Raw genomic sequence first — 27,619 nt, 5'->3', positions numbered from 1 at the left:
GTACTCGGTATTTTGAGTCCCCTTTTGCAGAAGAGTTAAGTTTGCGAACCATTGTCCCTTTTGAGGAATATGGTTCTGTTGTTGTGGCCTAGCTTGGGGATTGTCTTTTTGTGGACGTCATATGTATCTGCCAAGTGTAGGAATTACAGTTATTATTTTGTGCTATTGTTACCCCTTGTCATTATTAATTGTCCGGGTTGTTTCTATTTGTTTCCGCGCGTGCCTAATCTCTAATGTTTGGGTTGGGTCGGCGACGTGCCTGGGACGTCGCATTCAATGATCGACCATCGAGGGATGATCGCACGCTCATAGGGTGCGGGGCGTGACATCTTTATTGTATCTAATCCTTGACGATTAGTTCCCGTCAGCAATACTAGGTGTGTCTCGGAGTCCTTGATAGAAAAATCAAAGGTAGCAAACTCAAAATAGTAGGGATAATCTCTCATCAATTGAGAGACATATAATAGATTTTTCTTAATTTGTGGAACAATCAAAACATTATCAAGTGAAAACTGACATTCTCATTGCCAAATTGACCAGTCCCAACATGGGTAATCGGCAGTGATGTACCATTTCCAACTACCACATACCATGGTTATCTATTAAATAAGTATTAGCACCAATTCGAATCTATAAGCCTTTATATAGAATTATTGATTGAGCGACTTTAAAATTGATATCTTGATCTTTAAGCTTTAAGATTAGGATATTGATTTTATTTGTGACAAATTTCAAGTTGATTGGATTTTGTTTCCTTGTTTGAATTGAATGTATATTATCTGCAATATTTGAGCTAATCTTAGGTGGTTGAATGTTTATCTTGTTTTGATTTCTTTCCTTATCTAAAAAAACCAAAAAGATTGTCTGTTAGGTTAGGATAAGATATTCTAGATAATATTGCATATTTAGATTAGATTGCATGTTACGATAGAGTCTAGAATAAATTAGAATAGATTCTAGATAAGATTTTCCTTAATATATTAGATATAATCTTAATAGCATTGCATGTTTTGATAATATCTAGTTGATAGGATAAGGTTTTCCTAATTGAAATAGGATTTAATCTAAATTATTTCCTAGTTACTAAAAATATTACGTGCATGTCATAGAGTTTGCAAATCTAGGCTCATTTGATTAAAATTGGATGGCATATATATTAGTCTTTGCTTTAAGATAAGAGAAAGCCCAAAAATAATTGATTGCTTTGTTGTGCTTAATTTCTTTTCTTTTTTACGATTTATTTGTTTATTGCTTTGTTTATTGAGTGTTATCATTGGTTGCGTATCCACATGATCAACTTGCATGTTAGTGGTCTAGACTAAAAATTAATCCAAGCTGCCTATATAAATATTTTCAAAAGTAAAAGAAAAGGTATTGAAAGGCATTAAAGTAATCTGACGTAATCAAGTCCTCGAATCATAATATCTGATTCGTAAAAGTAAAGTAAGTCTCTTGACACTTTGCTTGGATTTTTAATAGACCCACCAAAAAGAGATTAGAGGTGACTTTGAATTGAAAATGATTTACATGTTAATAACTTGAACCATAAATTGCGAATTGGTACAGATTTAGGAGAGCTCGAACTAAGTTTATGCTTAATAATCCATTAACTAATCTCTAGGCGGTCCACCTTCGGGAGAGACACGACGAATAGGACATCTCTAATTGTAGTGGGGCGGGGAGAGGGATTGCAATCCCGCACTTGCTCTGCCTCATTACCATCCTTAAGTTGGGGTTATATACGTCAGGGCATAGTTGAACTTATGTCCTAGACGAACCGAGACTTTAGGAGCTTGAAAAGAAATTAGGGTTTGGTGAGGAGCATTTTGGCACTTTATATAATCAACACCTCTTCCTCTCTATAATTTCTCATATTAGAGTAAGACGTATTTCTCTCTAGATTTTGCCTAACCATTACTAGATATTTATAAGCTTGTGGATAAATTTCTACGTTTTTTTAACCCATTCCTTCTAACACAATTAATTGGAGCGTAAGGGATATCCAACGAAGGAACTAGAAGTAACCAATTCAAATCCCACTAATCGGATTTCTATGCTTTTGCCCCTAAATTATAGGGGTTAATTTAAAAAAAAAAAGCACTAACTTTAGGTCGAGGGGCAATTCTGGCCCGGACTTTTTTTTGTCCAGTAAAAAAGCACCAACTTTAAGTCGATGAATAATTTTGGCCCGAATTTTTTTTTGTTCCCTAAAAAAGCACAAACTTTAGGTCGAGTGACAATTCTGACCCCAACTTTTTTTTATCTCGTAAAAAAATACCAACTTTCACTTAAATCTCAAATCTGGCCCATTGACTTAAAAGCATTGATTATCCAACTTAACTATTCCACCTTAGCAATAAACCCACATGACTTGCTGACTAGATTTAAAACACTATTCATTATTTTATTCTCTAAGCCACAGCTTGAAAAATAACGGTAAAACTGTTCGTCTCCTTCACTTCACCGGCAAGACGAAATATCTCCAGATTGAATCTCTCTGGCCAGACGCCCTGGATGAGATTCGCCAGGCTCACCACCATAACCTTTTTTTCTCAAACAATTGTGACTTCATACAGAAAATCAACGAGGGGTCAAATTTGGAATCAGGGTGAAAGTTGGTGATTTTTTATGAGACAAAAAAAAAGTTCGGGCCAGAATTGTCCCTTGACCTAAAGTTTGCGCTTTTTTATAGGACAAAAAAAAGTTCAGGTCAGAATTGTCTATCGACCTAAAGTTGTGCTTTTTTTTGGAATTAACCCTAAATTATAGGAAAATCTACGCCTTTCCAAATTTAAGACAAAATAATTTGCTTCTCTTCTCCTATTTCTTGCCCCTCCAATTTTTATACCTGCCAAATTTTAATTTTGACTTTTAAATTCGTTTTATCTTGGGGTTGACACCACAAAAAAAATTCAAAACTAGTAAACCTGTGACAAATTTACTCTAAACTAATTTTTGACCACCAACAACCCCAAACTAGTACACATGCGACAAATTTACTTCAAACTAATTTTTTGTCTACCAAAAACCTCAAATTAGTATATTTGTGACAAATTTACCCTCCATTAGTTTCCGTTAAATTGGATTAATATCATGAAAAACCATAAACGGGTATACATGCAACAAACGGAGGGTAAAACCCTAAACTGGTACATCCATCAACTGGCACGTATTATCTAATTCAGTAATTTGACAATTAATTTAAGAAAAACTAACGAAGGGTAAATTTTCAAAAGTGTACTAGTTTTGGATTTTTTGTGGTCAAAACTATTAGTTTGGGATAAATTTGTTAAAGATGTACCAGTTTGGGGTTTATCATGATATTAAACTTTTATCTTGTGAACGCGTTTTGCCGAAAAGTGTTGACAAAATACCTTCTAAAATATGGATCGATGTGAAAATTGACAAAGAATGTGTAAGGTCCTTTGCTGAATCTTGGATAGGAAACGTAATTGATGAAAAAATTAGAAATACTAAAACTAGAGACATTCGTGTCCATCCATGTAAAAGTGTATTGAAACATATTGAACAATTAGTGTTCATTGATTGATTGTTGGTCTTTCACGCAAACTAAAATTCTAGTATTTATAGCTATTATTGGCAATTAACAACTGTTACAAAGAAAACAACTGCATTATACGTGACCATTGAAATTCAGCAACTCATATTTACAACCGGTTAATCAACACATTGACACACCCATTACTTGATTGTTATTATGTGCCCAACATGGCCGATTACTTATGAAGCCCCTCGGACCACTACTCGACAGTTGCAATAACCCACATTTTTCAACCTCTACCGTTGTTGGCTTTGAGATCCATGGCATCCACCACCTGATGATTGTAGGAGTTTCACTTCTTCACAGCCACGTTGATGTGCCTTAGAGAATCATGTTCAGAATTGTCGGCTCCATCACTTAGATACCTACTTTGTATTCAACTCATCATAGGTCATGTTAGTCATGGCTCTTTGTCGACTAAACCAAGCTTAATTTTTTGAAGCCTATTCTCCGGGTGTTAAGTCATTTTCTTACAAATTTCCTGTCAATTAAAGCCACTCACTTTATCGACTAACTATACTTTCCAACTAAGAGCCTTCGACACTTGCAGATTTTGTCTCTATTGTATTTCGCTTGGTCTTTCTTGGCCCGAGTTGATGGTCAAAGACTTGGGCATTTTTTGGTGCCAACAAAAAGTTAGACCATTATATATTCGTGTAGTTACTTTCCATTTAAGAAAGTAATTTAGGAAAACACCAAAATTGGATCTTTGTGAGGGGGGAAATTGAATTGCTAGCACTAGACCATTGTTATGCAAAGATGGAAATGGTCCTTGAACTTTGATCCAATATGCAATATCGTTCCAGAACTTCTAATTTGTTTAACATGATTCTCGAACTATTGCTAAATGTTCAATGTGGTCTTTTTGTTTGCTCGTATGACATATTATATATTATTTGATAACGTAGATTATAATATGTTCAAATGTATTCTAAGAAATGATAAGTCAATATGTCCATCTTTTTATTGATCTACTTTACAGAAGAAAAAAAATTAGGTGTCATATCTATTATTATTTGATAACGTGGATTATTATATTTCAATTTGAGATGAATATCTTACTTAGATTATCCACGTGTGACCTTTTCTTGTTGTCCACCATTCAAACTTAACCTGATTGGAAGCCACAACAGCAGAGTTCATTAAGTTGCCTTAACAGAAGGATGACATTGAACATTTTCGTATAGTTTACAAACTAGATTAAATATTTCCTATTACTTAAGGAGCCACATTGAACAAAACAAAAGTCCAAGAACGACATTGCACATTAAGCCAAAGTTCAGATATCATTTGAGGATTTTCCCAAGATGATGTACTGTATCTAGGCCAAATATCTTAATAATTGATTGATCAAACATGCTTTTTTTTAATGAACAGACACAATGCCTTTTAGCGCTATAATTTGTTATGAAGCTCCACTTTCCTTTATGGCAAACAAAACTCAACTTTCCTTTTCAAATAACTCTTTGTAAGGAAAGATGAGAAAAGATGAGTAGTGGAGCACAGGTCATCTCAAATCAAAAGAAGGGGCTAAACTAGGCATGACAAACGAGCCGTGCCACCGTTGAATGGTCGTCTCGGCCGATCGTCCTGCTCAGGGACAAAAAAGCTTAAGTATAGATTAGAGCTCCCTCTCTCCCATTTCCACCATTCATTGTTCTCTCACAAATTGTCACAAATTCCCGCTTTTTATATATGCTTTCCTCGCTCTCTTTATCTCGCTATGGATCCCAACCGCTTTCCAACCCGCTTCCTAGATGGCTAGCCAGTAAGTCTAGGTTGGCCGTGCACTTCAATTCATTTGTTGTCCCTGGGACGTAGGAAGCTCCCTATGTGCGCGCTCCCCCCAAGCAACTATAATATTTCCATGACGAGACACAATTAGAGCTGCTAGGGCGACAATGGGGTGGCACCCTCCCCTCGGCGAAACCCCTACCCTAGAACCTCGAGATCAGCAAATGCCAACCGATCTCATGCAGACTTCATGACGAAGAACGTCTGCTTTTCGAAAGACATTCAAAATCGAGGTCATGCGTAATGGTAAGAAGAAGGCCGTGTGCACAGTATGTTGGAATCACTTATTCATCGAAACTAGAGTATGGATAGACCATCTAAGAAGACAGAAGAGCGGACTTAGTCCATCTGCTTTCCACAGGTAACTTTTCAGTTTCTTCGACTTTGAATTTGTGGACAAGCCAAATAGATTTTGTGTACTATTATGTCGCAGCCCCCCGGATCGGGCCAAATTGTAAGTTGGAACACCCAATCTGGCATTTAAGAGGTTGTCATGTTCGAACAATTGAGATAATGTCTATGGAGGAAATCATGAGAATGTCATACGGAGTTGCTCTGCAAGCAGCATAGAAAGGAACATGACCAGTTGCCTTTAGACGTGTGACCAGATGGACATGCTCACACCGTTTTCCACCCGCTATAGCGCAATTGCCGGTCTGTAGACATTAGCACCACAGGTTTGGATGGCCAGTGAAGTTTTTAGGGGCTTTTTTGAAGGTGTTTAATGATGCAACCGACCCTATGCACACCCGTAATATTAAAAGAAAAATCATTTTGACACCATCAGTAAAATAAAATTATCAAATTTATAAGAAGTTTGCAAATATTTTATTGAGTAGGTAGCTAATCACTTCAGTGCTATGCATTACTCTTTCCAATAGCGGGGGATCTCAGTAGTTAATTCGCCTTGGCTACTCTTCACGTTGGAAGGATCCAAAACACTGAACTTTTTGCAGGCTGACTGTCCATATAAACAAAAGTCCTGCTGAAGATAATGTTCTTTACCAATGAAGCATGTGCTCATAAATGCTGGCAAATTTTCTAATGAGAGAGAATAGATGAGTTCAAAGTTCGATCGACATGTAAATTTAATAGGAGATAGAAAGGTAAATGACATAATTCTGTTTGCTTGTGCTTGGAATAAATTGGATCCAGAAATCGGTCTGCACAGTGGACGTCCAGCCTGTTCCCGGGCTGAAATAGGCCGGAAAATGGGCTTCGGTGGCCCGGGAACGACCCTACGCTAACTGCTAACAAAATCACTAGAATCACGATGCCGTTGGATAGGCTTGATATTGTTCGACAATAGGCCTGCACATAAATCCAATCTGTGTCCTATGTTAAATATTTGCATACGTATGTATATATACACATATTGGTTCTATTTACGTATCTCATTTTTTTAAATTCAATTTTCATCTTGGGGTTTATTTAATAACTAGCTAGCAATTTACATCATCCATTAGATAATTCGTTAGAAAAGGTCGGGAAAATTTTACGAAAGTATCATTATAAGATGCGAAGCATTTGAAACTGTCTTTGTATACATTTCGAACCAATTTTTCTCAAAATATAGGCCAATATAATATTGTATTTCTCACACTTGTCTCTTTTCCTTATGTTTTTGGTTAATACTATTTGTTGCGGAAGCAAGCGATTGAACAATAAAATAAAAAGAATAAGAAAATAAATCGAGATACCAGATTTACGTGGTTCCGTCGTAGGGCCCGTTTGGTTCAGCTTTGGGAAGGGGCTTTCGAGGCCGAAAGCCCCTTCCCAAAATGTTGAATCGTTTGGTTTAGCTTTCGGCCTAGCATTGGCCAAATGCTAGTATTTGGAATGCCGAAAGCCCAAAGCTGCTTCGAACCAGCTTTGGGCTTTGGACATTCCACAAATGCTGAACCCAAATTTTGTCCCCAAACTACCCCCACTTATTTTGGCTTATTCCGATTTTGCCTCTCTTGTTACTGTTCATATTCTTTGTGAGGCGGCCGGCAAGGGAGGCCAATAAGGGCGGCCAACACTAGATTGGGTTGGCGAGAGGCCGGCGAGGTCGCACAACCAAGGCGATGGCCGCCTAAGATCACGCAACCGCCCAGGCGCCGCCGGCCTGGGTCGCACGAGGCCGTCGGCCACCTGGGTCGCTCGACCTCGGCGACGGCCACTTGAGTCGCGCGACCCAGGCGCCGGCCGCCCGGGGTCGCCTGGCCTCGGGCAACGGCCGCTGACGACAGATCTGGCTCGCCGGGGGTCGCCCGACCTCGGGCAACGGCGCCCGACGCTAGATCTAGCTTGCCGGCTCCGGCGAAGGGTAGGGTAGGTTTTTTTTTAAATAAAAATGATAATTCCCATAGCCCTTTTGCAAAAAAAATTTACCAAAAACTACTTGGCCCAAAATAGCTTTACAAATGATTTTTTACCAAACGCCACTTGCATTTTTCAAGGGGTTTTAACCTAAAGGTATTTGCATTCCCTCAAATAGCATTTGAAAAGTTGAACCAAACGGGCCTGTAGTGACCTACGTTCATAGGGAGAGTAGCAACTGCTTCTATAATAAATCAAGTGATACAACGAAGATTACGACCACACTCGAGTTACTCAAACACTCTCAATGTTTCCCAACCCCTAATTACATTCAATAACTCAAACAATCTTTAGCCTCTCAATTCCTCACGAAATAATTTGTTAATTTCACAAATGAATTAACAAATCTTAAACTCACAATATTTATGCTAAAACACTCTTCAGTTTTACCGGGATGTAATTCATGAGTGAAGGCAGCCTTAGATTGCATGCCGACCAATATTAGCACACGCTCAAGGCCGTAACTTTCCCAGAGATTATGCACCAACCACTTCTACAATCTGACCAAAGAGGAGAATATATAATATAATATCCATGATGCGTACAGTAACCAACTTCAACATGGAAGAGGAAAGCTGTATAATTCAATCAACAAGTCCAACTTGGACTTTTCCCATTTTTTGACCGTGACGTTAACAAGAATCAGGAAAGTGGATTCCATGAATATTAAGACAATCTTGCACCCAATGAAAATCCAAGTAAGACTTCCATTTTTGGTCAAGATTCCAACACTGAGACAATCTTTATTTTGCTCGTGACTTCATCATGAATACAATTTTCATATTGTTCCGCATACTTTATTTGGGTCAAGTTTTCGATCATGAGTTTAAACTCGAGACATATTTTAACAATCTTTATATTGGCTCGACGTTTGAGCCAAGTCACAGTCTCTTCTTTAAAAAATCGAAACTCCACTACTACTCTCCTATAGCTCCTCATGGGTTCAACCGCTACAAATATCTTCCAAGTCCAAGCTTCGCTTGAATTTCATCATAACTGTGGACCTTATCAAAACACTAACTCTACTTACACCTTTGACTACTCCACAAGAATTTTCCGACACAACCTCCTTTACTAAAGATAAAGCAAAACTATTGTTGAATTTTATATTTGTTAAGAGATCAAACACATACTTTTAAAGCGACTGTTAGCACTACGAGTTTCACCTTGATATAGGCACCATATGTGTCGATTACCCCACTAGCACCCACTATTTCAGGAGTTTCTGATTTCAACTTCATCTCAAGCTGAACACCATCTAGATCCGTATAAATACTACCATGATCACTATTAGCCAGAAGTAATAGACACTCGTCAAATGTAACTTCTTTATTGATAACGTGTGAATTTAATTTCTAGGAACATGCACTTTCTTGCCTTCCCATCGACCTTACATAACACACGCAAACAAATATTCTAATAATTGAATAATCAGCAACGTTACCTGACCACACTCTTTAAGAGCCTGACATCCAATTACAGTCGATGGAGATCTATTCACCAAGTAGCTCGTTATACTAAGACATGTGCTAAAAATCTCCTAGTCATACTAGCACTTGAGAGTATTTTATGGGCCTTCTCTAATAATGTACTATTGATCAACTCTGCAAGATGTTGTGGTTCATTGGCACTAATGCGGTGTCTCACTATACCTTGCTTCATGCAGAATTCATGTAATAGCTTAGAGTAAAATTCCGTGCTACTATTAGTCTGCATCTGCTTGCATCTCCTTTTCGATTAAATCTCTCAACTGCCTAAACCTAACAACAACATCAAACTTGTGCCTCAGCATAAACACCCACATCTTCTTCGGGTAGTCATTAACAACTGGTAACGTAAACCTAGCACTCTACTTTGAAGGAAATCGCGACAGCCTGCGAAAATTGAAGTGAATTAACTTTGCAATCTCTGTGGTTCCTTTGACAGTTATATTAAACTGCACTTTCCGCCACAGATTTAAATCACAGCACTTGCATACATTCAATTCATTAGCTACATAACTACATAGCGAATTTCTTTCACTTAGAACTCTCAGGCTTTTCTCACTAATGTGCCCCAAACGCATATGCCACAATTATCTTGAACAAATGCACCCAACGTCTCCATAGTGAAATTCGTCACCATCTCACCTGGAAGCTCATACAATCCACTGTGCTTGATGCCTTTCATTTTCACCAAGGCACCTCAAACAACCTTCAGAATTCCACATTCTAAAGTATATCGACACCCAGTTGAATCCAAGGTACTTAATGAAATCAAGTTTTTCTTCAATTCTAAAACATGCCTCACTCCTGTCATGTCCTCATAACATTATCATGCATTCTTATTCTAATATCACCAACACCCATAACACCGCACTCATCCTATAACATCACACTCTGAGTTGTTCCCCAACTACATTTTTTAACTATATTCCGTGCACCGATAAGTAGTAAACCGGTTTCTAGTTGGTTTAGTGTGAAATGAACAACCAGAATCCATAATCCATCCGTTAAACGACAAATCCTCACTGGCAGACAAGACAAAATCAGCATTATCCGAATTTACTATTAGTTATTGCAGCAATATCATTATTAGACTCAACTTTAATTCGCTTACCCTTATCGCTCTTCAGCTTAAAACTATCCCTTTTGAGATACCCCTCTTGCCATAATTCCAATAGACAGTACTACTAGTCCTAGACTAACTATATCTGTTAAGGTTTATACTGCTCCTACTAACACGAGTACTAGTTCTTCCTCTATTTTCACCTACTAAAGCACTAAATACAGGCTCACTAGATTCTATTCTATGAATGTCCTCACTCAGAATTAAATCACAAACCTCATCAAACGTCAAGCTTGTCGACCCAAATGAATTACTTAAAGCAGTAAAAGTAATATTTCAACTATTAGGCAATAAGGATAATATAATCAAAGCACGCACCTCATCTCCAAAGTCAATCTTAACTGAACTTAATAGACCAACAATCACATTGAATTCATTAATCTGATGATCAACTGACGCACCTTCGCCCCAACTTTAAGTTAAATAGATATCGCATCAAATAGACCGTGTTGATTGTAGATGACTTCTCATACATGTCTATTAGGGCCTCCATCAGTTTCACAGTGGCTTCTCTTTCACAATGTTAAACACGATGTTACGAGCCAACGTTAGTCGAATAACAACTGATGCCCAACGCTTGTCTATCCAGCAATTCCTATTTAGCTTGTTTCATCGACTCTGGTTTCCCCAAACCGGGGTAAGTGCAAATTCCTCTAAAATAGATAATCCTCAATCTGCATCTTCTAGAAACCAAAATTCTTCTCATCAAATTTGTTGATTTTCAACATTCTTTTTTTTGTCACCATCGATTCGATTCAACTCAGCTAAGCCTAGCTACCAATTGTTGTGAGAGCACATGGTGAAAACCTGATACCTTCACCTAAGGAGATCGCCAAGAGAGAGCCCAAATTCGAACCTGTCAACATATCCAGTTGGACCCACCTTCACTCAAAAGCTTAAGTTAATGAGTTAAGGGCCAACTATGATATATTAACAACTTCACACCACATCAATTATTTGATGTGGGACTTCTCTAACACATGTGTATCCTAACAATCTCCCTCTTACGTGTGAGCTCAGTATTAGGTTTGCTCCCATTTAATGTAAGTATCCTTCTGCATAAACTTATTTCAATTTGAATCTTCAAGTCATTACAATGCAGCCGCAACTATGCACAACCACCATCATCAACTGTTAACTTGGGATTACATCACCCATGGTCTCTATCTCGCGTCATCAGACCACTGCCTATGGTCTCTTCTCGTTAGACTTGCATTACCAGATCAACTGCCCATGGTCTCTTCTCGCGCAGACCAACCATGATATCAATTTCTACCTAAAACAAGCATTCATCAGGAGATTTTTTTTCGAGATATTCACCAAACACCGGAATAGATTGGGATGGAGCACCAATCAACCATCGACTCTAATACTAATTGTTACGGAAGCAAGCAATCGAACAATAAAATAAATCGAGATATCAGATTTACGTGATTGGGTCGTACAACAATAGATCAAGCGATATAACGGAGATAACAACAATACTCAAGTCACTTAAACACTTTCAATGTTTATATTTAATAAATCAAACAGTGTTTAGCCCTACAATTTCTTATAAAATAATCTCTCAATCTCGTGAAGGAATTAACAAATCTTAAACTCACAAGATTTACGCTAAAACACTCCTTAATTTCACCATGATGTAATTCTCGAGTGAAGCCTGCCTTGGATTGCTTGCCGACCAATATTAGCAAATACTAAAGTGACCGTAACTTTTCCAAGGATTATGCACCAACCATTTCTACAATCTGACCAAAGAGGAATATATAATATAATATTTATGGTGCGTATAGTAGTCAACTTCAACATGGAATAGGAAACCTGTATAAGTTTGTCAACAAGTCCAACTTGGACTTTTCCCATTTCTTGACCGTGACTTCAACAAGAATCTGGAAAGTGGATTCCGTATATATTAAGAAAATTTTGCACCCAATGAAAATCCAAGTAAGACTTCCATTCTTGATCTTGATTCCAACGCGGAGACAATCTTTATTTTACTAGTGATTTCCACACGAATACAATTTCCATATTTTTTCGCATACTTTATTCGGGTTGCGTTTTCGTTCACGGGTTTAACTCAAGACAAGACATATTTTAACACTATTAAAAATCCTAAATTATGCCTACTGTGTCATCAATATTTCAAACTTTTTTTTATGTGTCACCAAAAATTCTAAACTACACCCAATTGACATCAATACACCAATTTTTTTGTCACCAAAATCCCAAATTTGTACTAATATGACAAAAATATACGTTGTTCACCACCAAAAATCCTAAAATTTTTCCACCAAGACACCAATATCCCAACCATTTTTCTCGTGTCACCAACACCCCAACTTGTACCGTTGTGGCAAAATACCATCCGTCATAGTTCTGACCAAGACGGCCATAGAAAAACTAACGGAAGGAATTTTTGGGTCATTGGTACAAGTCTTGAACATAACTGTGACGAAAAGTATTTTTAGACCACCGATACAAGTTTGGAGGTATTGTTGACACAAAAAATATGAAATATTAGTGTCACAATTGGTAAAGTTTAGGGTATTTTGTGGTAGATAGAGGATATTTTTGTCATACTGGTACAAGTTTGGGACATTGGTAATACAAAATAAATATTTGAGGTATTGGTGCCACGGTGGGAAAATCTTAGGGTTTTTGGTTATAGATGGATTTCTCACACTTGTATAAGTTTGGGGATGTTGTGACAAAAAAACTGAAATATTAGTATCACAATGGACATGATTTAAAGTTTTTTGTGGTATTTTTCCTTTTATTTTCTCCACCACACACTCCTTTTTTTTGTGAATTTCTAGTTTTTTTTATCTCGTCTGTCTCATTGCACATGACAATATTAGTTTTTTGATCAGTAAAAAGGTGGGAAAAGACGACCAATGTCGGCGACTACTTCTTAGCATTACCATAGAAATTCCACACCTGTGACGGAATATTTGATTTGAGCCATGGCTATTACTAGTTACGAGCAAGCTTGTCAGCGTTGTCCCCACCACGAACCTAGTGAATATATAGTCGGATCGAGGGATAGTGATAATATCCACTTAGTATTATATCATTTGCCTATATTTTGGGCCTTGGACCCTGTCGTCTTATTTCTAAGTCTATGTTGCTTTTGGTTCCTATTTATCTATAGATCTTTCAAGCCTTCATGTCCATCCTAGTTACGTTTGGATTTGAATAAAGGGAAAATGACACAAAAAACTCTAGACTATGCCCACCGATACATTTACCCTAAACTTTTTTTTGTAACATCAAAAACCCTAAACTATGGCAAATCCGACAAATTTACCTTAAACTTTTTCTTGTGACATAAAAAACCACAAACTTGTATCTATGTGACATATTTAATCTCTGTCAAGGTTCCGTCAGATGATTTTTAATCAAAGCAACGTCGTTTTTATTTCATATAAGCCATGTAAGTATCATGCCAACATCGTTTGCTTTTTAGCGTCAATGTAAGCAGATTTTTAACGGTGCTCATTGACGGAACCTTGACGGAGGGTAAATGTGTCACACGAATATAAGTATGGGATTTTTTGTGTCACAAAAAAATAGTTTAGGGTATATGTGTCACAATGGGCATAATTTTGGATTTTTATTGGCTTTTGCCGTTGAATAAATTCGCTTTTCCGATAAAAAAATAGAGCAACCATCTATGCTCATTGAATCTTTTGTACTCATCAGTCTTAAAGTAGGGAGAGACTTTTAGAATTATATTCCAAGTACAAAACATTATCTAATTATTCATAAACTTATTATACGAATGCCATTTCAATTATAAACTTTCCAATTTTTTGTCAATTCAATCATAAACCTTCTGGCAAAATTTCAATGTAGTCATTTCGGCCAATTTTCGCTAGGAATTGTTGACGTGACCGTGCACCACGTAGGACATCCGATGATGACTAGACAATCACGTAAGTGATTTATGATGAAAATTAGCTGGAAGGATTACATTGGGATTACATGTAAAAGTTTAGGGCAAAATAGCAAAATTGAAAAGTTTAGAATTGAATTGACATACATATAATAGGTTTTAAGACTGATTGGGTAGTTTTCCCTATTCAAATCTTTTTATGCTATAAGCTACCAGACGTTGGAATTATATGTGTACTATTCAAATCAATATTCATAAAGAACACTTCTACGGTATACGGAATGTATCGTACGACATTACGATGTGCCGTGGCAATCTAAGTATAAGAATATCGTAAACTTGTTTGATATTGGTATGGTATGTCAGTGTAGCCTAGGTATCTTTTAAGGGGGACATCGAACTGGATCCAATAGAGACAAGAGTGAAAGGACATGAGACAAAGGAACACATATAAAAAAAGCACGACGCACGATGTGCACGTGTCCGTAGGGATGTGGTAACGAACTTGACAGATGGTGGGGTGTGGCTAGTCTAGGGCAACCGTCAAGTGCTGCGCTAATTAGGTGAGAAAAAAACTAGAAAGTTAGGCAGATGGTTGAGTCTCTAGTCCTATTAATATATATAGCAAATATTGAAAAGCAAATAAAGAATTGTACTGAATTTATTTTATTGAAAGTCCAATTATTTGTACTAATTTTTTCCCATTTTTTTGTGATTCTTGTATAAAATATCGTAACACATGAAAATTGAAATGTTTAACGACCACTAGATAAGATCAACTTTTTCTTTTATCCGACGATCATCAGGATGTTTGGAATATATTCCTGGGCAAACCCTTCTGTTTTGAGGCTAAGGAAAGTTCAAAAGAAAAATGTTTCTTACTTAGCCAAAATAAAAGAAATTCTTTTATTGTCTCGATCTCGTTTTTAATTGAATAAAAAGGTAACCACTCTTTAATCTCGTGAGTTTATATCATTTTAAGTAATTTGTCCACTATGACATATTTATCCATTCAGAACATGGTCTAATAACATCATGTACAATGATCTAAATATAGCTAATATAGCTAATGTAGAACCAACGAGCTTAAATTTACAAGGGAGTTCACTCCTTCCCTTTCGGTCATTCTTATATGAATAGTGAATACAACTAATTTAAAATTAAAACCAAGTCACCTTTATTGTACAAAATTAATCTACGGGTCCGTTTGTTTTACATAAAAAAAGTATTTTGAAAAATATTTTCCAAAAAATTGATCGTCTGTATAACTCAAAATAGCCAGTCAATGAAAAACGTTTCTATTATCGATAACAATTTATATTTAAACATTTTCGTAAAATGACGAAAAAAGTTTTCATTTAGCATTTTCATAAAAGATACAAACGATTATTTTTTAGAAAATGTTTTCCAAAACGTTTATTTTCTACGAAACAAATACACTTTAAATAAAAATATAAACCCAATGGACATGGAAAAACGTACAATAAGCTCTTAAAAAGAATACTTTTACCTATAGAAAATAATACTCATAAATTGCAATTTAAACAGCAACGCCACTAGAGACTTCTATCTCTCTCTCTCTCTCTCTCTACACACACGCACACGAAGACGCAACGCAAGTATCACCCCGCTTCACACGACAAGCAAAACCCAACACGCACGACAAATTCCTTCGACATCCCACAAAACCAAACCAAACCAACGACACTAGCAACCGGTGATAGCTCCTCCCTCCGTCCTTGACCATTCCCTATCTTTCCCTTTTCGTCCCAAGATTTACAGCAAAAATCGCACCTTTCCCCATCATCTCCCCTCCGAAGAATCGCCCACGTACGAACCAGACCCAGGAACCTTCCCTTCTCAACCCTCGCGATCCATTGTCGATTTCAGAGGTTACCCATCACACCCTTTTCCTTTCCTTGGCCTTATCCGGTGGCAATTATGGAGCTCCCGAGATCGGGGAGGAGGCCGCAGCCCTCGTCCGGGTTCTTGCTAGGGTTCCTGCTGCTGTCGCTGGTGCCCCTGTCGGCGGCGAGGTTCGTGGTGGAGAAGAACAGCTTGGCCGTGACGTCGCCGGACAAGATCAAGGGCACGTACGACAGCGCGATCGGCAACTTCGGGATCCCCCAGTACGGGGGCAGCATGGCCGGTGCCGTCGCGTACCCGAAGGATAACCGGAAGGGTTGCAAGGAGTTCGACGAGTTCGGCATTTCGTTCAAGTCCAAGCCCGGCATGCTCCCCACGTTCGTCTTGGTCGATCGCGGAGGTACCCTTTTGGGCTCTTGGTCGATTTTGGGTGTGCCCTTTTCTTGATTTTGAGCAATCGATCTGTTTTCAGCTGTTTCTTGATGAGTGCAATTAGGAACCCCGTTGTTCGAGTTTGTTCATTTGTGAGATTTGAGGTTTAATCCGGTTGTTTTGGGGGAGAGTGAGCTTGTGTTAATTTGGGTTAATCTGATTGGGTGTATTGCTTGCTGCCATTGGGAAGATGCTTGTCTTAATAGGTTTTTTCCTAAATCGAGTTTTTTTGTGGAGGGGCTTGATTTTTGTGCGGTAGAGCGAGTATTTTCTTAGGTCGATGTTGAGACTTTGTCTGTTCTCTTGGCTGTTTTGGCTCTAATGCAGTGCATTTCAGCTGTTGTTATTTCTTTTTAGCTCAGAGCGAATGAAAGAGAGAGTCAGTTTGAGATACGATAAATGCTTATTGTTTATTATGAGAGTGCTCTTTTTGTAGTTTTGATTCGGTATACCTCTACTATGTCATATTAGATAGGTACGTCAAGCCTTATAATATTGGTTTCATCTTGGTTGACATACAGTGAGTTTTGCATTTTCTTTCTGAGATTGACAAAAGTCCTTACCCTTTGGTTGGAAGTTTGAATACTCTTGGACTTGGTTTGTGAGCATCTTGATGTTTTATGTTGCCAAAAGGTTACTTGTTTTTCTTGATATATAACACAGACAAACTTGTAAATCTACATGGCTTGGGAAGATAAGCTCCCTTAAGAGTTATTTCCTAAATCAAGTTTTCTGTGGAGGGGCTTGATTGTTGTATGGTGCGGGAAGTATTTTTTTTGGTAGATGGTGAGAATTTGTCTGTTCTTTTGGCTGTTTGGGGTCTAATGTATTGCATTTCGGCTGTAGTTATTTCGTTTTAGCTCTGAGCGAATGAAAGAGAGTTTGAGATACAATAAATGCTTATTGTTTATTAGGGAAGTGCTCTTTTGGTAATTTTGATTCGGTATGCTTCTACTTTGTCTTATTAGATAGGTACGTCAAGTTCTTGGCTTAACTAGATAATTATATTAATTTCATCATGGTTGAAAACACAGTGAGTTTTGCGTTTTCTTTCTGAGATTGACAAAAGTCCTTATCCTGTGTTGGAAGTTTGAATACTGTCGGACTTGGTTTTTTTGCATCTTGACGCTCTGTGTGAAAAAAAGGTTGCTTGTTTTTCTTGATATTTAACACAGACAAACTTGTAATCTACATGGTTTGTGAAGATAAAACTCTTGATATCTGCCTTTTTTGAGCTTGATAGCTGTCTTTTGCGTTTCCCAGATTGCTTCTTCGCTTTAAAGGTTTGGAATGCCCAGAAAGCTGGTGCTTCTGCAGTACTTGTTGCAGATGACATCGAGGAACCATTAATAACTATGGATACTCCTGGAGAGGATGGTTCGACTGCAAAATACATTGAAAATATTACTATACCTTCTGCACTTATTGAGAAAAAATTTGCTGAAACATTAAAGAAAGCAATAAGTGGTGAAGATATGGTCAATGTGAATCTTGATTGGAGAGAAGCTGTTCCCCACCCTGATGATCGTGTTGAATATGAGTTATGGACCAACAGCAATGATGAATGTGGAGTTAAATGCGACATGTTGATGGAGTTTGTGAAGGATTTTAAGGGTGCGGCACAGATACTTGAAAAGGGCGGATACACTCAGTTCACCCCCCATTATATTACTTGGTATTGCCCTCAGGCATTTACCTTAAGCAAGCAGTGTAAATCCCAATGCATAAATCATGGGAGATATTGCGCTCCTGATCCTGAGCAGGATTTCAGCTCTGGTTATGATGGGAAGGACGTTGTGCTTGAAAACTTAAGGCAACTATGCTTGTTCCGAGTGGCTAATGAAACTAAAAAGCCTTGGGTGTGGTGGGACTATGTTACTGATTTTCAGATTAGATGTCCCATGAAGGAGAAGAAGTACAACCAGGAATGTGCCGACAGCGTTATTAGATCTCTTGGTAAAGAAATTAGTACATTTTAAACATTCCGTTTAAAACCTAGTGATTCATCCATTCGAGAATAAACCTATGGTGTTCACTCTCTACAGGCCTTGACCTAAAAAAGATTGAGAAATGCATGGGAGACCCAAATGCTGATTCTGATAATCCTGTTTTAAAGGAAGAGCAAAATGCCCAAGTATGTGTCCCTTGCTTCTTGATAATTACAGGAACTCTCTCTTTAACTCATCGAAAGGATCCTCTAAAGCAAATTATGTACAGTGGTTTAACCATAGAGAATATATTTGTAGGTTGGAAAAGGATCTAGAGGGGATGTTACCATCTTGCCAACTCTTGTTGTCAATAATAGACAATATCGAGGTTTCTCCCTTTCCTTGCCTATGTGTCCTAATTTTTCTCAGAAAAAGCTTTAGTTACATTATCTGGAACATCATCTAGGTAAGTTAGCGAAAGGTGCTGTTTTGAAGGCAATTTGTGCTGGTTTTGAGGAAACAACCGAGCCTGCTGTCTGTCTAAGTGGTGGTAGGTTTTCTTTTCACATATCTATCTCATAGATTTTCCTTGACGATCTTAAGTAGTTAAGTAGGATATCTGTTGTGGCAGATGTGGAGACAAATGAGTGCTTGGATAATAGTGGTGGCTGCTGGCAGGACAAAACAGCTAACATCACTGCCTGCAAGGTATGTACAAGATGTACTACCTATGCATTTCATTGATTGTGTACATTACGGTTGACCATGCTCTTACCATTGTTCAGGATACATTTCGTGGGAGGGTGTGTGAGTGCCCCTTGGTTGCTGGTGTGCAATTCAAAGGAGATGGCTACACCACCTGTGAAGGTACATAGAGCACGTTATTTTCTTTTTGTTTTTTGAAACTTGTCCTATGGGTTAGATTTTGAATATTTGTTTGGCAAATGAGATAAAGAAAAAGCTTTTCTGCTCCTGAACTTCTTTAGGGGCTTCTATCTCTTCCACGAACTCCATATGTGATTCTGTCAAATTAAATGTACTTGCATTTAGTAATGAAGTCACGATGAAATGTGTTTCTATATAAAATGATTGTGTCATGGATAGTGGGGGTTCTTTTGAATTCCTAATAAGTTTCAGGATGGGTGTCAGAGTATTCATAACTTCCTCTACCTCATAGTAAGTGTATGTGGAGCAGGAGAGAGGACTAGGAATCCCGTATATCTACCTTCTCTTTCCATTTTCATAGTTTTTGCATGTGTTTGCATGAGTACCGTAAGAACTGGCATGTGCATTTGTATGCAATCATTGTAGTTGGTTTCTGAACTATCACAAGGAGAAAATAAATTGCACCCAATGAGACTGCACAGCAATTTTCCATGTGGAAATAGTCAGTGGTTTTTCATTGAACATCTGATGTGTTAAATAATCACCTTTAGACTATTCTGAAGTATTCATCTGCGGTGCTAACTCCTTGGAGTCTCAAGTGCTAAGTTGCTTTTTATTCTCAAATATCTTTTCCTCTTTATGGATAAATGTGCTTTCTAAGTTCTCCCATTGATAGTTTCGCACCTGGTTCCTTTCAAATAGGAAGATTGGTGCTCTGTTAGTTTTATTGAAAAATTATCTTGCTGATCGGTTATCTTTTGACTTGGTATAATAAAGCCTTTTGAGTGCATGGTGAATTTTCAAGATCCATAGATCTTTAATCTCAAGCCTGGAAATTTTATACGGGAGTAAACTAACCCTCTGATTTTGGGCTAGTTCATATAGAGACAACCCTTCATAACCTATACTTACTGATATGGAAATAGTACGGTTTATGTTACTGTTGACTTGGATATATTTGAACATGATGCCTCATCATAGTGCGCAACCTATACAAACATGGAAATGAACAGTTGATCAACCATCCTTTGTGCAAGGGGCTAGTGTAGCTTTTGAAAGAAAACAGGAGGGCTCTGCAAGTTTTGAAAGCTTGCAAGAACTTGAACGTAACGGCACCCTTATAAGGATTATTGTTGCATGTACCAAATTATTTGAATCAACCAGAGACAATTAATGGCTCATTAGTTTTGACTGCGCAAAGATGAATGATCTCGAGATGTGCACTGTGAATAAATTGATGAAACCTTGATGAGTTGTATAATTGTGGGTTGGGTATAGTACTACGCAAACCACGAGGATATTCTTAGCGGGACTGTACTCTTCCCTAAGCAAAGTGCTGTATTTTACCCCTTTTCAGACAGATATAGAAAGAGAGCAAATTAAAATGCTCTGAAAATGGCTCTGTACCAAATTGTTCAGTACCATTTTACTGTGATAATCAACTTTTTGACTGCGATTTTCTGATTCAGTGAATTGTTGAATATTGTTCTATGCATCTAATGCATCTCATATTTTATTTGCAGCAAGTGGGCCTGGGAGGTGCAAGATTAACAATGGAGGTTGTTGGCATGATCCTCGGAATGGGTCGTACTCTGCTTGTTTGGTGAGTGAATTTCTAGCTTTCTCCTGGGCCTCCTTTCCGAATTTCCTAGATATCTTTTATATTAAGTTCAGCAAGAAAGTATTGAAGGTTTAATTCCTTTTTTGACTGTCAATAGGATTTCGGGAACAGCAAATGCCAGTGTCCTCCTGGGTTTAAAGGGGATGGTGTCAAAACTTGTGATGGTAATACTGTTGTTATGCACTCATGTTTTTCTCTATTAATCTATATTAGGAATTTTTCGACCACTCAAATGAAGTAATCCAGTCCATTGAAGTTCACCATAAAATTAATAATGGCGTCCTCAGTTTTCTTTGGTGGCTTCTGGAAACACTATGCTTGCCTTCTAGATAAGCCTGTTAAATGATGCCAGCTGTGCCAATTTCTGTATCACCTCCTCGTAACTACTTTCAAAGTGCATTTCTCAATGTCTTGCATGGGTACCAATCTAATTTCAGTGGTTATATCACTCTCTTGCATTCAAGTTAATGATAGTGAATGCATACTCAGATGCTTGGAACATTAACATTTTGTTTATATCAGAGACTGCGACAAATCTTGAACTGCCCCCCTAGACTAACTACTAAATTCCTCCCGTGTAATTGTTTTAGTAATGGGCAATCCTGAGCACTCTGCCACTTTGGACTTTTATCACAAACGTCTGTTACATGGTTTTTCTGTCCTTTATACCTTTTCCTTTTACCTAGAAATTGATGAATCCAAGAATAAGGCCTATCGTTGCCTGGATCTGTGCAGATTAACTATGAATGACTTTATCTTCTGTTATGTTTCTTCTTAACAGATATTGATGAATGCAAAGAGAAGAAAGCCTGTCAATGCCCTGAATGTAGCTGCAAGAATACCTGGGGAAGTTATGAGTGCACATGTAGTGGAGATCTTCTGTACATTAGGGATCACGACACCTGCATAAGTAAGCCCAGCTGCTCATACTCACAAGCATGTCTACCTTTTATTTGCTTTTCCTCTCTTTTGGGTTCTCGTATGATTGCTCTGTTGATTCATATCTGATGCACGTTAAGCATACGTGTCTGCTCACTTTGGTTGTTTGCAGGTAAGAGCAGTGCAGAGACAAAATCTGCCTGGGCTGCTGTTTGGGTCATTGCGATAGGTTTAGCCATGGCTGCTGGTGGCGCATATCTTGTCTACAAATATAGATTGAGGGTATACTTCTTATTCTTTAATTGTGTATCCTCTCTCTCTCTCTCTCTCTCTCTCTCTCTCTCTCTCTCTCTCTCCCCACAACCCAACCCCACCCCACCCCACCCACATCCCCCCCCCCCCCCCCCCATCTCACAAAAAAAAAAAGAAAAAAAAAGAAAAGACAGACCACAAAAGACAAAAAGGAAAAAGGAGGTTTACGCTGACTCTTTTCCCTTAATATGATTACTGGCATTGTTTGACTTTTCATCTTTCCTGTCAGCGGAGTCTCCAAGGTTTGAAATAATTAATTAGCACTGGAATATTATTGTGCTATTTGTGACTTCGTAGTCAAGTACTGTTTCAATTGACTTTGGTAGTGAAAATGGGCTTTTAAATGCCTATGATGAATTACATTTTGACTACGTCCCTTAAATGGGAGATATTGGATGAAAGCTACTTATCTATCACTAAAATTGTGAAGGTATTTTTTAGCTAAGAACTGAATGATGCTGCTACGATCTCTGACTGTTCTGATTCTCTAATCTATCTAGCATTTTTCTGAGTGGTTGATATTTTTCATTAGAGATCTATTAATTTTGTAGTTGCAACTGAGAATTGCTCTATTTTATGCGGGGAGAATCAGTCCTTGTGGTATACTTGTTACGTATCTGTGCATGCATGTACATGCAGATTTGTTCAAAATTACTAGAACACGCTAAAACAGACAGAAGGATACGGGGATACATGTATATTATGTAAATGTGCATGCGGATGCACATGACAAGAAAAAAAAGGAAAGAAAAAATATGTGAAATTTGCATGATAGCAAATAGAAGTATGCTCAAGTGAATGTTTGATTGCTGACTTTGGTAGTTAGGTTCTCTCATAATAATCTTTTTTCATATGGAGACATGGAATACACTGTTAGCCTCCGCTCTGTATAAGTGCTTGTTGAAGGGACGTGCTGATACTCCTTTTTTCTGTTGTCATCATTGCAGTCATATATGGATTCAGAGATCAGGGCTATAATGGCACAGTACATGCCTCTCGATAGCCAAGCCGAAGTCCCGAATCATGTCAGCGAGGATCATGCATAGAGAGAGAGAGAGAGAGAGAGAGAGAGAGAGAGAGAGGCTATGCACGCTTTAGTCTCTCGAAGGTTTCAGGCAACAAAAAGGATTCGGTTTGAGCGGACTGCCCTTAATTTGTCCATTCACATTTTAAACGTGAATTGTGTCGCTGTAAATGATGATGTGGCACAGAGTAATGGGTCACGGGTCACATATTTTTAGCGATTGGATTATTTCAGAGAGTGCTTCCTGATCTTGTGCTAGATTGGAAACGTTTCATGTGGAATGGGGTGTATATGACTTAGAGACAGTAGCTTCTAGGACTCTTAGTTTTCGTTAGATTGTTTTTCTGAATTACATCGAGAAGAGCTCCCACATTCTATATGTTTAAAGTGCTTCACTGTATACTTTGTTTTAGGCAAACGATTTCGTTCTTGCCTGAAATGGATGATTCCTTTTCCTTGTTGCATCATCAACTTTTTAGTATTTGCTATTGGAGTGGAGTACTCAACATGACCTTATTTTAGTTCTTCCATCTTGTGTAGCTGAAGAGAAACTTGCCCTGGTTAAAATGGATACAAGGAAATAATGTTGAATGAATTGGTCCTAGTGAGAACATGGTGTTTAGGAGTTGTAACATAGGTTCATGGGAGATTAGGTTCCTGGTTAGAAAACTTTCGGTGATTACGTTAGGCGATAAATGCAAATTAGTCTTCACATGAATGTCTAATGAAGTAGCCTGCAAACTTGGCTTATGTTAATCTAAAGATTCTAAACTAGAGTTGCGTAATTGGTCGATGTAGCACGGAAGTGCATATGTCAAGTTAACCTGAGATCTTGGGATGTATTTGCCATGTCAAATTAACCTGAGATCCTGGAAGAAGGTGGAATTGAGATTAGACAACTGAGAAAGAATTTAATAATTGGAAAGAGGTAGAGAAGATGGTGGAGGAAATTTAGTTCTTGGAGAGAGCTAGAGAGGCAAAACAAGGCAGGGAACACAAGCTCTCAATTCTCATTTCCGGGGGAAAACTTGCTGCATATCAAACTATGCATGGAAATGGGGTGTGATTTCATGTGCAAAAGATTTTGTCAGAAAGTTTTGATAAACAAAAATGAGAAAATCAAAAGTAAGAGAGTGTATGTGTACAAAATGTGTAACTACTTGGAGATTGAGAACAGGTTGTTCAAGAATTAACAGATGAAGCAGTTCTTGTGGATTGTGAAATTTTGACCAGGAACATGACTAGGATATACAGGATGGATCATCCAGAGATGGATGTGGTCTATATAATCCACAATCTTGAGCTACTTTGACATCATGGGAATTGTCCACTTTGAAATGCACCCTAAAATTAATGTTATTATCTACCAGCTTTAAGTAATGTTTAGTATTCAACTCTAAGATGATCTTAGAACCCAATGTCATGAGTTTGATCCATAAACAATCCTTTTTATCCATTTATGGAGTTATCCTAGTGTATTGGGTCTTATACGGGAGAATTACCAAAAAAGTTATAAACTTATTGCGCCGGTGACCGGCTAGGAAGAAGGGAAGGAAAAAAAAAGGAAGAAAAAGAAAAAAAAAGGAAAAATATAAAGTAAAAAATAAAAATTAGAAAAATTATTTAAAAATGTCCATATCACTGTTGGCCACGTCACGTAGGACGGCTGGCGTCCATGTTAGTGATTTCCAGTCAAAATTGACTGGATGGACTGAATTGGCGCAAATGCAAAAGGTGTATGACTCAATTGGTAAAAAAAATGTTTATGATTGAATTAACACAATTGAAATAGATTCACGACTTTTTTGGTAATTCTGTCTGTCGTATGCTATTCTTAAATTCGCATTCATTGGATCTTTTCTAGTATACCGGCTTTCTAGGGTCATGAATAAATTTGCACCATCTTTGCACGAATTGCGTGTCATTGTACATGGCGCTTTGCAAGTTTAATCTCTGATCTTACCACGACGTTATTAGGAAAAGAATTTCCTGTCCAGGTACAATGGATTTAGGATGAACAGGGTAGGTAGATCTTCACTTCTTGGATCTGGTGTGCTGGCAAACTAAATTATTTGTTTTTATAACTTCAGAAAATTTTGATATTCAGGAAACATTGTGCTCGTTCTTGAAGTATCATATTATTATGGGCCAAATCTAAAATGAATGGAGGACCGAGGAAGAGACAATGTAACTCAGAATCAATTTCCCTGTTGAGAAATTAGAACTCCTCAAAAGTAACAAAATGGCTGGTAATTTAGAAGAATCCCATTCAAGAAGCATCCGATTGACCTGATGATTCAGGATCATTATTCCTCATAGATTCATCTGTCAAGGAATGTCAGATGAGATTGAACATTTTAATGTCTATTTATGATAGAAAATAAATTGCAAAACCACCCTTTCTCTGATTGCCTTTCTTGTCGTTCCGGCGACAATCACCTTGGAATGTTCAGCTTCAGATCGAGTCCGATGTCCATTCCATTGTAAGCAATCGGGGCATACATCCACAAATCATCCGAGCTCAAGAGCTACACAACATCAGAAACAATCTCAGTTTAGGTTCGTTTCGTGGTTTGGTATTATGATTTTAGTATTTGGGAGACTGTCGCTTAGATCTTACCTTGATTTGGAGCTGCAAAAACTTGACATAGCGTACAGCTTCCTCAAGCATTGTGCTGATATCAACCTACCAAACAGAACACAACTCACTCTAAGAACTAGTTTCTCACTGGTCAAACCCGCGTTTTAATCGACAAAAAACAAACAAGTGCACGGTCATTGATGAAACTATCTACCTTGGTTCCATTCGGGACGAGTTTCTGCAGAGTCCTCAAACGTTCGTTAATCCTCTCTCTTCTTTTCTGTAGATTAACACAAAAAGTTCTGTCATTCAAGCAAGCAATTGAATATGATTTAACTTAGAATAGTAAAATGAAGCGGCTTTGTCTCTTACTCTAGCATAAAGGCTCTGAGGATCAGTGGCTGAGCCTCGGCTGGCTCGGGTTTTGCCACTAAGGTTGAGCACAGCTGGCTCCTTGGAGCTCGCAGTCGCCCCCGCCGCATTCTGCTCTTGAGAAGCACTGGATTCCTCCTCCGAGCAGCAAGTGCTTGAGCTCTGATTGTTGCCTTGAGCATTACCGTCTTCCTCATCTTGGCTTGGAAGGTCAAGATTTGCGCTCTTCTTTGACTTAACATTCCTCTTCATCTTTTGAACCTGCACAACCCAATGAAATCATCGGACCTTTAAAATGTCTATTAGCAAACAGATGTGACATTCACCATTGAAGAGTTGGCGAACCAGATAGGAAAATCAAAATTCTGTTTCTGTTTCTTTGGACTTACATTGCCAGTAGTCCGAGATCTTTTCCTCGCGTTTTCGATGGTGCCACGATTATCCTCTTCTTCAGCCACTTCTCGTTCCGAGGTTTCTGATTCTCCTTTAGGCTGAACGCCGGTTTTGAGAGAACTATCTGCCTGAGCTCCTCCTCCTGACTCTTCCACATTGCAATCACTCATTTCTTGGTTTAACCCATTACTCCATCCTAAGCTAAACGACCCGTGATTCATCGGTCCGGTACTATTTGCCAAAATTTCGTTAGGATTACTCAAGTAGTAGTTCTCCTGACCCGCAGGAGGGAAAACTATGCTAGAGCCACCGCAGTTATAGCTAATCGTTTGCGGGAAAAATTGCAAGCTAGAATTATGAGCGACATCGGAAGAACAAAATGAGCTCCCCTCAATCCCTGAAAGATCAATGCTCGACTCATGACTCGGCCAATGCACGTGTTGTGCACCAACGTTAGAGCTGCCCTTGGCGTCAACATGGAGAGGCCAATCGTTAAGCAATTGGGCCATGAAATCGGCCTCCTCGGTGGTGCAAACACCGCTGAGAGAGCTCCATTCTCCCTCGGAAACAGTCCCTAGAGGCTCCATTCTCAATTCTCTTTTCCTCTCCAACTATCAAATTGGAAAGATTTTCTGGTAGCCTCTAGTTTTGAACTGGAGAGGGAGAAGAAGAAGCTTGGTGGGTTTAGTTTATCGAAATGCTTGAACAGGAACAAGTTTCAGCATACCTATTTATACCTGCAGGCCTTAGAGGAGTGTCCTGTTTTTGCAAGATCTGACTTACATTTTATAATACCCAAGATCCCAATTTTTAATCATTCGATTAGTTAATTCGAGCGAAGTTTCTATTCTCCTCTTAACCCAATCCACACGAGTTGCGCGAGGCGACGGGGCCAAGTACAACACAGCTGGGGACTTAGTTTAATAGTTCAACGGCAGCAGATAAACAAGTTCAACTTCTCAGAACCCTTCAAAGGCCCTGGAAATGACACAAAATTAAGGAGGGATGTGAGATTCGGGGTCCTTCACGTAGAAATGCGCAAACCAGTGATTACTGATAACGACTTAACTGCAATTATTTAGCTTAATTAGATTTGTTAATCTC

General features: G+C 38.3%; 2 protein-coding genes across 2 annotated transcripts; one reads left to right on the top strand and one right to left on the bottom strand.

Moving 5' to 3' along the window:
* Window positions 1-15,883: 15,883 nt before the first annotated feature.
* Window positions 15,884-23,633, top strand: LOC115690901 (vacuolar-sorting receptor 3-like). Its single transcript, XM_030617398.2, has 12 exons — window positions 15,884-16,488; window positions 17,784-18,476; window positions 18,566-18,654; window positions 18,767-18,836; window positions 18,915-18,998; window positions 19,080-19,156; window positions 19,234-19,315; window positions 20,857-20,936; window positions 21,052-21,118; window positions 21,736-21,864; window positions 22,006-22,115; window positions 23,093-23,633. Exons 1-12 carry the CDS (start codon window positions 16,164-16,166, stop codon window positions 23,189-23,191), a joined length of 1,905 nt encoding a protein of 634 aa, XP_030473258.1. The 5' UTR covers window positions 15,884-16,163; the 3' UTR covers window positions 23,192-23,633.
* A 1,715-nt stretch (window positions 23,634-25,348) lies between these two features.
* On the bottom strand, window positions 25,349-27,222 carry LOC115690911 (transcription factor RSL2-like). Its single transcript, XM_030617408.2, has 5 exons — window positions 26,512-27,222; window positions 26,123-26,383; window positions 25,965-26,030; window positions 25,790-25,855; window positions 25,349-25,697 (listed from the first exon to the last, which is right to left on the bottom strand). Exons 1-5 carry the CDS (start codon window positions 27,100-27,102, stop codon window positions 25,605-25,607), a joined length of 1,077 nt encoding a protein of 358 aa, XP_030473268.1. The 5' UTR covers window positions 27,103-27,222; the 3' UTR covers window positions 25,349-25,604.
* Between the last annotated feature and the right edge of the window lie 397 nt (window positions 27,223-27,619).

Source organism: Syzygium oleosum, unplaced genomic scaffold (assembly GCF_021117445.2).
Source record: "Syzygium oleosum isolate NSW1041296 unplaced genomic scaffold, Sole_v2.1 Sole_v2.55, whole genome shotgun sequence".
NCBI lineage: Eukaryota > Viridiplantae > Streptophyta > Magnoliopsida > Myrtales > Myrtaceae > Syzygium > Syzygium oleosum.
This window is presented reverse-complemented; position numbering and strand designations above follow the sequence as displayed.

What these genes read in the sequence shown, in the direction of transcription:
- LOC115690901 (XM_030617398.2), top strand. Translation starts at nt 16,164, where the DNA reads ATGGAGCTCCCGAGATCGGGGAGGAGGCCGCAGCCCTCGTCCGGGTTC. An exon ending in CAGCGTTATTAGATCTCTTG is followed by an intron (nt 18,477 to 18,565) that starts GTAAAGAAATTA and finishes CACTCTCTACAG; the next exon opens with GCCTTGACCTAAAAAAGATT. An exon ending in AGGAAGAGCAAAATGCCCAA is followed by an intron (nt 18,655 to 18,766) that starts GTATGTGTCCCT and finishes ATATATTTGTAG; the next exon opens with GTTGGAAAAGGATCTAGAGG.
- LOC115690911 (XM_030617408.2), bottom strand. Translation starts at nt 27,102, where the DNA reads ATGGAGCCTCTAGGGACTGTTTCCGAGGGAGAATGGAGCTCTCTCAGC. An exon ending in CTCAGAGCCTTTATGCTAGA is followed by an intron (nt 26,031 to 26,122) that starts GTAAGAGACAAA and finishes GTTAATCTACAG; the next exon opens with AAAAGAAGAGAGAGGATTAA. An exon ending in TCGTCCCGAATGGAACCAAG is followed by an intron (nt 25,856 to 25,964) that starts GTAGATAGTTTC and finishes TCTGTTTGGTAG; the next exon opens with GTTGATATCAGCACAATGCT.